Below are 13281 nucleotides of genomic sequence, written 5' to 3'. Positions count from 1 at the left end.
AGTGGCTGTTTATAATGAAGACAGACAATTTTGGGGCTTAAGAAATTTTTACTTACCTGTTCCTCGCCAGTCTGTTATGATGCTGATATACATAAATGCAGCATTATCAGCTGGGCTGCCATGGGATGATGTAAGCATTTACTACACCTACAAAAACCCCACAGATAATGGATATTTTCAAGTACCTGGATCAAAACTTTATCAGAAGTGTGTCATGGGAGCACTATTGAGCAGATTATTCTTTGTTAAGTATATTATAAGTAGTTATTAAGTTGGGGTTTTTTTATAATTAAGGGATAAAGTAAAAGGAATTTCAAGTAATGCATCATTGAAGGTACCTGTTTGGAAATAACAGTAGTAGAATAATATTTATTCATTTCATTTGTCTGATAAGACTGAAAATTATTATTTTTAGAAGGACAGACATACCAAGAAGAGAGTTAGCAAACTGTTATTCTTCAGGTATTGTTAACCTGCATCCCTGTCAGTATGATTCTAATAAGAAAAGCCTGGCTTCCAGCCTTAGCATTTGTTACAGGAAGATAACTTGATTATTTTTGTCCAGTTCTGTTTGACTAGAAGTTTAATGGCATGATAGCTGTGATTTTTCTCAGAGAAGGTAACTTGAAAGGGCATAACGACAACTATTTCAGTGCATCAAAGAGAGATTATTTTGCAACTTCATGGCTTTTTGTAGCACACACTTTCAGATTATAATCACAGCATCATATTGAAAATACCTGGAATTCCCTAGTAGGACACAACTGTTATTAAGAAAAACCCTTTTATTAATTATTTCAGCCTCAGGAAACCCCATCAAGTCTTTTCCCAAGGTAGCGGCTCATCTTTAGTTGGCTGTTAAAGTAGAATTCAGCTGAGCAGGTGCCATTCACTCTACAGACAATCGTATGTCTTTGTGACTACTTGAGACACCTGGCAAATATACAAAAGTCCAGTATTAGTCCACCTCTGTAAAATTCCGTGGAGCAGTGCCTGGATACTACGACAGCCATGTGCTGCAAAATTGTTCATGAAACTTGAGAGATCTTCTTCTACAGTTTTGAGCTGTTGTTCCAATCAAAAATGCTCTGAGACTGATGGATCATATGGAAAAGCTCTCTTGGGTAAAATTCACCAGCTCCAAAGGCCATGATAAATATTTGTCGGGACCAGGATTGCAAGATGAAGCTATCAGGCTTATTGGGCACTCAGTCTTACCTGCTGATGCATTTTATGTGACATAGAGGATGGATCCTAACAAGGTAGCCTGGTAATGGCTTGAGAACCAAGTTTATCATTGCAAATTCAGCAGCAGCTGAGATACTACCCTCAAAGAACAAGAAGCAGGTAGGCAGAGTATGGCATAACTGCCAGTCCAACTATTGCACAGTGCAGGCAGCCACGCCAAGGGTACTGGCAAGAAGATAAGATTTCCAAAGAGGATTTGATAAATATTTCTGCTAAAAATAACAACATCAAGGTACCATAGAAAGGCATGCTGACAATGCCATGAGAGGAGGTCAAACGATAGTACTGAAGCTGTTTCCTTGGTGGTCCTTTTTAAAGAGGTCAGGCTTATGAAGGCTCACAGAAGACTATACCCAAGTACCATTTACGTACTGACTCAGCAAGGAGAAGCATGAGAAGGAAACCCATTAATAAATCTTCCAGTGCTCTTTGTGAGCGAGAGTTTCTGCCTCATGGCCACTGCAACTTCCCTAGCCTGACTAGAGCTGATCCACAAAAGTCTTGTGTTACTGCCCCTGGCATAGGCAAGAGACAACTCTGTCCAAATGGGAAGACAGGCTGAGCCTCTGGCCTTTTTACTCGGGGGACTGTTGAATGTTTAAAATAGAAGCACTCTTTAATATACTGTAGCAGTAAACAGACCTGCATGACTCAAAATCAGGTCCAGCAACATACCCTACATGAGGTAATGATTGAGCTCAAATGCAAATCCAAAGTGTACAGGAGATGGAAGCAGGGACAAGCTACCAAGGACATGTAGGGACAGAATTGGGAAAACCTGAGCTTGGCTGGAATTTAAACTAGCAAGGGATAAGAAGGGTAACAAGAAAGGCTTCTGTAGGTGCATCAACAGCATAAGGAAGAAGAAGGAAAAGGTGGCCGCTGCTGGATCAGGCTGGAGATTTACTGAATAAGGATAAAGAGAAGGCTGAAGTATTCAGTGCCTTACTCCCTCAGTCTTTATTGACAAATTCTGTCTTCACTCTTTCAAGGTCTCCATTCACATTAGTAGATTTTGTGGGAGAGAGTTACTACGTTAAGTATCAGTAGATCTAATTAGGGACTACTTAGATAAGCTGCACATGCACAGTCCACACGATGAGACAGGATACCTTTAAGACTGCTGAGGGAGCTGGCAGATGTCATTGTAAGGCCATTCTTCATGATCTTTGAATAGTTGTGGTGATCAGGGGGAAAAGACAACATCTCAGCCATCTGAAGAAGAAGAGAAGGAAGACAAGGGAGGACTATGGGCCAATCAGTCTAACCTTAGTCCGTAGGAATATTATTGATCAAATCATCCTGGAAGGCATTTCCAGTCACAGAAAGAATGAGAAAGTGATTGGAAACAGTGAGCGTGGTTCTACCAAGAAAAAATCATGCTTGACCAACCTGATCATTTTCAGTGAGAAGATGACTGACTTGGTGGACAAGAGTGTAGATATCATTTACCTTGACTTTAGCAATGTGTTTGTTATACAACAAATGACTGGAGCACAAGGCAGGTGCAAAACCGGCTGACCCCAGAGGGTCAACAGTTCAAAGTCTAACTGGCAGAGGTGAGCTGATAGGCTTAACATCATCATCAGTGGGATGAAATGCACCCTCAGCAAATTCACGAATGATGCAAAATTGGTGGGGCAGCAGCTGATAACCTGGAGATGTGGAGATATCTCCTCATGACTTTGAAATGAGTAGGTCCATTTTCACCATCCCTTTCAGATTATACAGTTTAAGAGAGCCACAGCTAGTTTTCAGAAGGGAATAATCCATAACATGAAAACCAGCACCCAATACAGGGCATATAAAATGCATCTACATCCATGCTAGATACACAGTCAACAAAAATAGATACACCATTAGCAGATTTGAGAAGTAGTGTTTGAGCTATGTGGTTACGGAGAACAATATAAAAGGTAAATGAGGCTGTATTCAACCATGGATCAAAATAATAATAATGGAATGTCACTACTATTTTCTGCCACATTTTCTATTTTGCTTGCTCAGTCATTGGCTTCACCAGAGGTGACTCTCCAAGAACAGATGATCTGATACATACCCTCAACAGTTTTGGAGAATTCAAGGCAAAACATAGCAACCATCTGGTTCTTGTGCAGAATGAAACTGTTGCCCGCAGAATAAATATTGGAGCAGTATTGTCTCAGGAGGTTCACTGACAGAAGTGCAGTCCTCAGTACTTGAGTTGGAGAAGGCTTGCTCAACTTCACAGCTCTGAGTAAAATAAATAAACAAATAAAGATCAAGGCACTAATGGTTGTTCTTCTTCCATGTGGAGTGGTCTGGAACTCATTCAAAATTTCAGCCATATCTGAATTTCAGTAGCGTTAGGAAATTAATTAATCTGTGCTCTTTCTAAACTCTCTGTAGTTTCTAGGCTGGATTGAACAACAGACAGATAAGTGGGACCAAATTATTTAGACAAACATCTGAATGGGTTCAAATTATTTAGACAAGCTCCTTTTTTCATTCTTTCTGTATCAGAGGAATGAAAAGCACAGAAAACTCCTTACAGAGACTATTCAGCTTAATAGCCCCTCTACAGGGTTGAGTGAAAGTGCTTTCAGAGATTAAGGTATAGTAATCAGAACTGAAAAGCTTCAGACATCCACAAGCAGCCCCCTGGAGTTCCACCTACAATGCCATTGTAAAAGCATCTATGAATGATAGTGTTTCTTAGAGCACTCTTACTCTTAACATATGCTAACTCCACTTTAGTGCTGGATGTGAAGGGGATGCTTCTTGTTATCACTATTAGTGTGGGGTTTTGTGTATACTGACAAAGAAAAACTAAAGGGCTACTTAGTTCAAAGTTCCTTCAGATGTGTATCCCATATGCCTATTCATTTCCTGTCTCTGGAAGAGGTCCCATAGAGCTGATTAGATCTAGAATTACGGGGTTGAGGAGACTACAGAATACATGGTGTGGTCTCCTTTATGTCCCTATGTGCAAAAAGCTGAAGCATGAGCATGCCTCATGAATATTGCTCAAACCATATGGTTGCAAGTGCTAACAGCACATGCATCCATAGTGGCAGCGTGCCTATGGGGAGTATTTCCTAAAAACTGTATCAGTGCTGAGTAGCTTCTTATTTTCTCAGAAACGTTCCTGTATCTGAAATTTATGCAATTACCACCAGGCATTTCATTATCACACCAAACATCGTGCAGTATGGTTAGTATTTTAGAGCAGATGATCATTTGATGAACTAGTTCAGCCATTGTTTTATTAAAGACACTGGTATCACCCTTCCTCATATGAGATCATACATGGTAACACTGCCATGTCAGTAGATTGAAGTTTGTACATGTCATTAGAAGAAAATAAAGGAGTTTTCCTTCCTTCTTTAAAATGTGCTCCTTATTTCTATATAAAGACTCATCTTCTATCCCCATGACATCCAGATTCTCAAGCAAAAGGATTCCAGCTAACAAAGGAAATGATCCTGCAAGATCCTGTGGTTTTTTCCTTTTTTTTTTTTTCTTTAAGGGGGAGTGAGATTGAGAGGGCAAAAGATATGTCTGTCAGACACTAGGCAGAGCTTGTCAAAAGATTTCTCTTTAACTTGGAATGTATATGAATGAAGTACATGTAGATATCATATAAGAAAGGTGACAATTGTAAGAAAAATTAATTTGAAATAAATACAGTCATAGTCTTTTGTAAATTTAAATTACACAAATGTGTATTCTTTCTGCTTTTCTTCTTACAGACTACTTCGGGAGTATATGGATAAAAATGAAAAATAAAATCTTATTTGCTGCAGGAACTGGCTTGAAAGAATTAGTAAAGCTTCCTGTGTGGGTGAGTGGAAAGAAAAACATGGTCCTTTATTTGAATTCATCTGCTAATGTACATGTTATTAACTGATGGTTCTAGAATATACTGCCAGACCTATCCTTTGGAAATTTAAATATTTAGCTCCACATTTAGCTCTGAAGATTCTTACTCAATTGTAGCTTGTCAGCGTAGCATGGTTTTGAATGTCTGCTCTCTGGACATGGGACATGAAGTGACATTTTGGTCTCTGATAGCTTTTGAGGAGACAGTGACTGTAAGTATATCTCTGGAAGTCTACAGGCAGACCTACTGTTACTAGAAAAAATCAGCAGTTAAGAAGTTGCTCACAGAATCTGTGTTAAAAATAAGGTAAGGGTTTTTTTAAGGTTTCTTTCAAATATGAGTTTCTTCCTACTGTATTTTGTTATACATTTTCATTTTCTGCTGTATTTAGGCAATATTTGGGATAGTCCTTATGTGCATGTAGCAGTAGAGAAAGGCTTCTTTCCCCGTGCGTTCACTGCTATTGAGACCCCACAGCAGAGTATATGCTCACATAGGTTCATCCAGATTAATTTTCTGCTAATAAAGCTATTATTTAAATTTATTTCCTGGCTTTTAAAATCAATAAAAGAAACCATTATTTAAAACTGTAAATTAAAATAGCATATTAACTAAGTGTCATCCTACCAGGTCAGCACTGTACGTCTGTAAATTAACTACACAGTTCTGCAATATTAAGAAGGTGGATTTCTTAATAAACATGAACAATTAGTTACACAACCTGGAAATCATCTGCCCTGATTTAGGTATATGGAACACTTTAAAGTATCTTTTAAGTGTCACCATTTCATCTTGTTTATCTGCCCCTGTCCATTCTGCTGCTGCTTTGCTTCATGGGTGTCAACATCTGGATGTTTAATGATCTATACATATCAAAAGTGCCTCTCTCGTGTTGAACAACCTGCTAATTTAGGTGTCTGTACTGTAATCATAGCATGTTGTGAAGCAACCAGTATTTCTGAAAACTTTAATCCTGTCACTCTCTACAAGTTCACCCTTTCCTAGGTATTTCAGAAACAGGACTCAGTCAACAAGCCCATAAATGAGGCCCACCCACTACTACAAAAACACTGATTGTTTTGGCAAGGCTTAGGACAGGTCCTGAACTAAAGAGCTAGAAAATACCACAAGTAAATGATGTAGAGGAAAAGGATCTGATGAAAGATCAGCTCTTGTTGCTTGCTGTTCATATGGCACACACCTCATCCTCCTCCTAGATGTAGCATTGTGGTTCTCACAAATGAGATGGATTGGGTAGAGTGTTTCCAGCTCTATCACAGTGCCATGATGTATCTTTGCAGCCTTCCTTGAGACAGAGTAATTTCCAGTCACATCACAGACACCACTGTTTTCCTCTGATATATGTGAGAATGCCTGGTCATGAAGTGCAAAGTTTGTTCTTATTGTGTGTGGGAGTATTGTTGAAGGAAAATTCTTGTGGTAGTCTGAGATGCTATTTCTTTCCCTGTGGTGTGCCCATAAAGAAGAGAGAGTTGAGGATTTACATAGCTATGTAATCCTGCTGTCTAGTGACCTTGGCTCCTTGCTTTTCCTTTTCCTTCCTTTGTCTTCCTCCCTTTCCAGCTCCCACCCACTCTCAGGGAATTCTAATCCTCCTCTCTGTGCTTCTGCCCCACAAGAGGCTGAGAATGGGGAACTGACCACAGTGAGTGCTGGAGTGTTTGAAGTAGTGACTGATAAGAAAAAAAGGCTTTCTTTTTTCTACTGGAGCTGACTGTGGAATGGGATTGGCATTCTGGTAGAGGTGACCAAGTGGCTACCATGCATATGATCATGTGATCATGTCCCCTTAAAGACAGGAAATTGGTTCGCTACAGCAGTGTCTGCAGCAGAAGCCAGTCATTTCTCTTCTGTGACATGGGGATCTTTGAAGGAAAGCAGAATGTGTGATTCCAAAAATCAATTATGCCGAATCGCTGAGGGTGTCTATGTGACGCAAGGAAAACACAGGAGACAGGAATTAGGATGCTGAATTGTGCAGTCCTTGCGAGTGCCTTGCAAGCATGACAGTGCTTTTATTTTCAGATGTTTCAGAGGGAGCTGCATTGCTTAGGATGAGAGTAGACCTCTCGGGTGTCTTTTCCAAAGGAATCTGGACAGTGTAAGAATACCGAGAGGTTGAAAGAGCACAGGCTGAGGTTTTTTGTGCCAGGGCATTTGTCTCAACTAAATGAAGGCTCGTGGTTTATGGGATGTATCTACCTGTAGTTCAGATATCTAATTTAGGGTAGATGAATCCCAGATAGGTTGCTGTTTGGGCAACCTAGAACCACATGAGTAGAAAAAAGATTCAGCCTCTCACCTAACATAGGCACTGTGGAGGATGCATACAAGATAAATTCCAGAAGCATAACTGGACATTCTTTTAGATTCCCCAGATATCATGAAGATATCCTTTTTCTCACTAGAAGCATCATTGTGCTTTAAAGATTTTTATTAATTTTTGTTATTCTTTATTCTCTTTTAGACATTTACATATTACAATCAAACTGATTATACTTGAGAATCCAATTCTGCAAAGGCATTGTGAGTATATAGTAGATGTTAATAATGTAGTTTTGATAAGTAGGAATTAAAAGTTTCTTCAGTACCATGCTAACTGCCCTGACAGTTGTTTACATAAATTAAAAAATACAGTTAATATTGCTAACGGGAAAATACTGCTTGTTGCTGTAGTACTTCAAGACAGGCCATATGCAGCCCAAAATGGACATGAGTCACATTAGGGAAAGCAAGTAAATTATTTATAAAATATAAAATACATAATCCTGTTACAAGGGGTTTATAAGAGTCTTATTGGCAGAAAAACCATGCACATTTTACCTAATACATAAATCTATTCCAAAGTTTCTTTTCAGTCTTTATGTTCCAGCTGACAGGCTCTTCCGCATTTGTATGTTCCCGGATGAAAATACAGCTGTTCAACAAACCTACATGCCCAGGTTATATTCACTGATGAGGATCTGGGGTTGGAGATCAATCCTAACTCTCTTATCCTCACTTTTGTTTTAGATCTGCATACAGGTTTATTCGAATCTTCTCTCCATCTCCAAAAGTGTTATTGATACTCAGGTTACTCAGGAGACAGTTCTGACCTTCTTCCATACTATTAACCAGCCTTTTTCAAAAATGCAAATGTCCCTTTGACAATCAAGATGCTGTTGTCTTTTGTATGAGTGAATTCATAACAAATCGATAGCCTGCCACAGGCTAAAAAATGTCTTCTCTCATTTGGTAAGCCTTTTTGCAAATATCATTGTAGAGCCTTTCCAGACTCTAAACCTGACATTCCACATATAAGCTAAGAGCTATTCTTCGTAGAAAGATATACAAGAGATTACTGAGCGTGGCGCATAATTGAGCCACCTCACTCTTTGAAGGCGATGACTTCAGCTACTGTTAAAATAGGCACCTCAACATGTAGCCTTAGTATAGTGCTGCAGCAAAGGACTGAATGGGATTTTTGTATGTATAAGAGAGAGAATATGAATAAGAACTAAGAAGATAAATTTGCTTTAGTGCGTAGCGTTGATAAAGCTGAGACTAATATATTTTTGTCCAGTTCTAATATCCCCTGTTCAAAAGAAATGTAAAAATTCTGTGTTAGGATCACAGAAATTATCTGATAAATGAAGGAAAAGTTTTACAACGTGACACCTAAGAAATTTGTTTCATGTTGATAAAAGAAAGTGGCCACTGCCCTCAACATTGTTGTAGTGCTTGCAGCTCTGCACTAGAAAATGACTGTAATGTAATGTCAGGCTTAAGTATTCCATCAGGTATGCTGTAGGAGTTCAAAAGGTATGGTTTTCCCAGTACACAATGGCCAAATTACCCTCTGTGAGGTGAGGGTGTGTTTGTTTTCACTCTCCTTTGAAGCATCTGAGTTTGAGCACAGATGAGTATGATACCAGATAGACTAAACCACTGCACTGATGTACTTGGGAGAGTGTTATTCCAGAGATGCATGGGTTGTTGGACCTCATTCTTATGTTTAAAATTAATTACAATTCTCTGTTATTTCAGAGGTTTCAAACCTTCATATGTCACAAAGTAATCACCCGAGAACTGAAATGCTTTAGTTAACTAATTCTACTGTGATTTATTTAGAAGAATCTGGATGTAACTAAAATGTCCTGAGATACTACAGAAAGCAAGAGTAGATGCCTAATAGTCCTATCTACTGTGATTTGTATGCTTTACTATCAGCTTCCCTTTATTTGTTCGCATAATTACACTCATTATATTTTTAGAAGTTATTTTGTCCGTCTCGTGTGTCCCCTTAAATTGGTCTGACAACTGGTAATGAGCTCAGATTCTGTGTTGTGTGTTGTTTTGAAAAGCTTCTTTTGCTATTAGCAAAATAGCTTCCTTACATCAAGACAAGATTTTTACATTTTCAGTTAGGTGAAGTATGCATCCAAAGATCTTGGCAAATGATCCATGAAAAAAGGCTAAATACCCCAAATGGTCATTCTTCTTTGACTTTGTCTTTGAATCAGCAGTACTGCAACCCACTTTAAAATCACTGGCATCAGAGCTCTTACACCAGGATTCTTTCCTTTCTTTTCATCCAGATACTCATTTGTTTACCAGGAATCATCAGAAATTGGTAATGCCTCCTTCATTTTGTTGAGGAAGCCCACCGTTACTTTAGGATATCAGATGATTTTAAAACCCTCAATAATTAGCACAGACTTTATACTTCGGTGAGCTGTCCTGTAGTGTTCTGGATTCTTCTACTATCACCCATGAGGACCTCACTGCCAAAGAATTAAACAATCTTAAATCTGTCAGTAAATCTATCATTGGCAGGGCCCTACATCTTGCACCCCCATCTCCAAAGATACCAAGTCTTGGCAGAGAATACCATATTTCTCTTTATCTACAGTGGTAATCACCGATGCCACTGATAGTAACAGTGACGCATAGAAAAGCAAACACATATATTCAGTTTGCTCTGTGCACTTGGGGAGAAGGACTGTGAGGGACTGGATGCCCAGAATTAGCACACGTATTCCTCTGCCTCCTTCTAACTCGGATTAGCAAATTTATCAAGCCTACTTTATGAGCAGAAATTACTTGTGGTTTCTGAGATAAATCTGCTTGTGTTTTGCTCAAGTACCCCCATGCAGTCAAATCTGGTTGTTTTCAGGCAGGTCACTTCCCTAGTCACTTTTGTGGTGTGGATTCATCTTTGAGCCCTTCATTTAAGTATGTTTGATTATTTCAGACTTCCCTCTCTTTGCTCCCTCCCCTCAGCATGCTGTTCAGTTTCTTTTTTCGTATCAGCTTGTACCTGTACTGGTGGCAAGATCCTCAAAATGTCTATGTGGATATGCCATTCCACCATTTTTTTCCTCCACACAAATCAGTCAAAAAGGATTGCTTCTTGGCAAGTCTCAGAATTCATGTAGCTATTTTTAGCCCAGGATTCAAGGACAAAGGTCTTTATGTTAATACACTGAAGTATAGAGCCATAAAGACCCCTATATGCATCTGATGATATCATCACTATGCTCTGCATCAAACAACAATGTAGCCTGTTTATTCTGTTGTCAGAAATGGTTGATCTCCAAAAGTTTTGAGTCAAGCTTCCAATTCAACTCTAATATTCTCCTTCAAGGAGTGCTAAAAATGCTAGCAAACAAACCTTGCCATTTCAGATTCTCAGATCACAGATGGGAAATATGATCAGCTGTCTTCAGTACTGTTTGCAAGGACCAATGATTTTCTGAAATTGATTTCTCTGTGGAAAACTACAATAGGAGCAACCAGCTAAGTATTCTGTTTTAGGGCTGCCTGAGTCAACAGTCTCTGACTTACAGAATTCAGCTTCAGTGCTACAGTAGGTTGTCTTATGCCTTCCATCTTATCTCAACACAAGCCAGAGTTCTGCAAAAATTGAATTCAGATAGGATGTCTGTAACTCTATTTCCATCTTCATAATTCCAGATTCTACTGCACCTGTTAATGGGCTCAATAATAAGCCCAAATTTCCCACAAGTGATCAACCTCTGTTTCCAGCAAAAATCGAAAACATAGCCCCATACTAGCTACTACAAAGAAATTTAACTCTATCTCAGCTGAAACCAGGACAGTATCCACCCCTTATTCCATACCATTTACATCATGCCCAGGTTCCACACTATCCAATACAACCTTATTAACCTCCACCCCCCCTTCCCATCCTTTGATAAAATACACAGATATCATTTAGTCCATGGCTTTGGGCTCCATCTCTTCTGGTGGTCACTCAGGACAGGAGAGGTACTGTGTTGCGCGGAGTTACTGGGCACCAAAGCCAGCTCAGGTTGGATCACTGCTGTACCTGCACTGCTTCTTGAAAGGCTTGTCCTCCATTGGTTTGGGTGGTTCCTGCTGTAGTAATTCCTATAACATGCAACTCATATCACAGGTTACAACAATTCAAAGGTAGAACCATTACAGTCTCCGCCCCTGGCCCCTTTGGGCCAGGTTATAGGATTTAACATTGCAATGAACTCCTCCCCTTGCTCCTGTTGCTAGCCTGGCTAGCAACAAGGGGTTTCTGCTATAGTAATTTCCGTAACATGGAACTCAGATCCTGGGTTAGAACAATTAAAAGATATTTCCATTACAATCTCCACCCCTGGTTCATTTGGACCAAACTATCAGGTTTAACATTGTAATGAACTCCTCCCCTTGCCCCTGCTCTGGCTTGGACTTACCCACAGACTGTAGTCCTTTAGGGTTGTACCTGCTCCAAGTGGAGCCTTACCCAGGAGCCACAGTCTCTCCAGGGGCACACCTGCTGCAGCATAGACTTATCCAGAGCCACAGTCGCTTTGAGGTGCACCTGTTCCAGTGTGGCCTTCTCCATGGGCCTCAATGCTTTCAGAGCTATACCTGCTCCAGCGTGGCCTTGCCCATGGCTGCAGTCCCTCCAGAAGTAAGCCTGCTCCGTTGTGGGCTTATCCATGGCCATGCACTTTGAGGTGCTCCAGCGTGACCTCATGCACAGCCACTGATGCTTCAAGGTGTACCTGCTGCAGCACGAACTTATCTACAGCCACAGACACTTCGAGGTGTACCTTCTCCAACATGGACTTATCCTTGGGCCACAGTTGCCTCGAGGTGTACCTGCTGTGGCACAGACATAACCAAGGCCACAGATGCTTCGAGATATACCTGCTCTGGCATGGGCTTATACACAGGCACAGATGCTTTGGGGTGTCCTGCTCCCACGTGGACTCATCCACAGGTCACAGTCCCTTTGACTCGAGTCCATGCTGGAGTTCCAGCCTGTCCAGTGCAGCAGCACAGAAACAGCAGCAGGGCCCTGGCCATCTGCCAGCCCAGGCGCATCGCCATGGCTGTTATCAGAATGTTCCCAGGCCCGGCAGGGTAAGGGGATAAGCAGTACAGCAGTACAGCAAGCAGCGAAAGCAAAAAGCGCCACTAATGAGTGCTAGACTTTAAGGCACACGGTGTATATATACAGTAAGTCAGGCAAGCCCCATAGCACAGAAGCCTGCCAATTAATAGCTAAACAGCCATAACAGCTATAAATTCCATCTAGCACATTCCAGTCAAATCTGTCATTATATCAAACCTTTTGTGCCCCACGTTAGGGACCAAAAAGGACTGTCGTGGCTTAGCCCCAGTCAGCAACCAAGCACCACGCAGCCGCTCGCTCACTCCCCGCTGGTGGGACGGGGGAGAGAATTGGAAGAGTAAAAGTGAGGCGACTCACGGGTTGAGATAAAGACAGCTTAATAGGTAAAGCATAAGCTGCGTGTGGAAGCAAAGCAAAACAAGGAATTCATTCACTCCTTCCCACGAGCAGACAGGAGTTCAGCCATCCCAGGAAAGCAGGGCTCCATCACACGTAACGGTTACTTGGGAAGACAAACGCCATCCCTCCCAATGTCCCCCCCTTCCTTCTTCTTCCCCCAGCTCTATACGCTGAGCCTGACGTCATATGGTACGGAATATCCCGTGGGTCAGTTGGGGTCAGCTGTCCTGGCTGTGCCCCCTCCCAGCTTCTCGTGCACCCGGCAGAGCAGGGGGAGCTGAAAAAGTCCTTGACCAGTGTAAGCACTGCTTAGCAACTGCCAAAACATCTCCACGTTATCACCACTGTTTCCAGCAAAAATCCAAAACATAGT

General features: G+C 40.9%; 1 protein-coding gene across 1 annotated transcript in view; it reads left to right on the top strand.

Moving 5' to 3' along the window:
* Positions 1-13281, top strand: part of CATSPERE (catsper channel auxiliary subunit epsilon) — a 37687-nt gene that overhangs the window by 7665 nt on the left and 16741 nt on the right. The window contains 3 exon segments of the mRNA XM_075089803.1: positions 2-136; positions 138-197; positions 200-253. Of these exon segments, the coding sequence (XP_074945904.1) occupies positions 2-136; positions 138-197; positions 200-253 (249 nt within the window).

This window comes from Phalacrocorax aristotelis, chromosome 3 (assembly GCF_949628215.1).
Source record: "Phalacrocorax aristotelis chromosome 3, bGulAri2.1, whole genome shotgun sequence".
NCBI classification, from domain to species: domain Eukaryota; kingdom Metazoa; phylum Chordata; class Aves; order Suliformes; family Phalacrocoracidae; genus Phalacrocorax; species Phalacrocorax aristotelis.
This window is presented reverse-complemented; position numbering and strand designations above follow the sequence as displayed.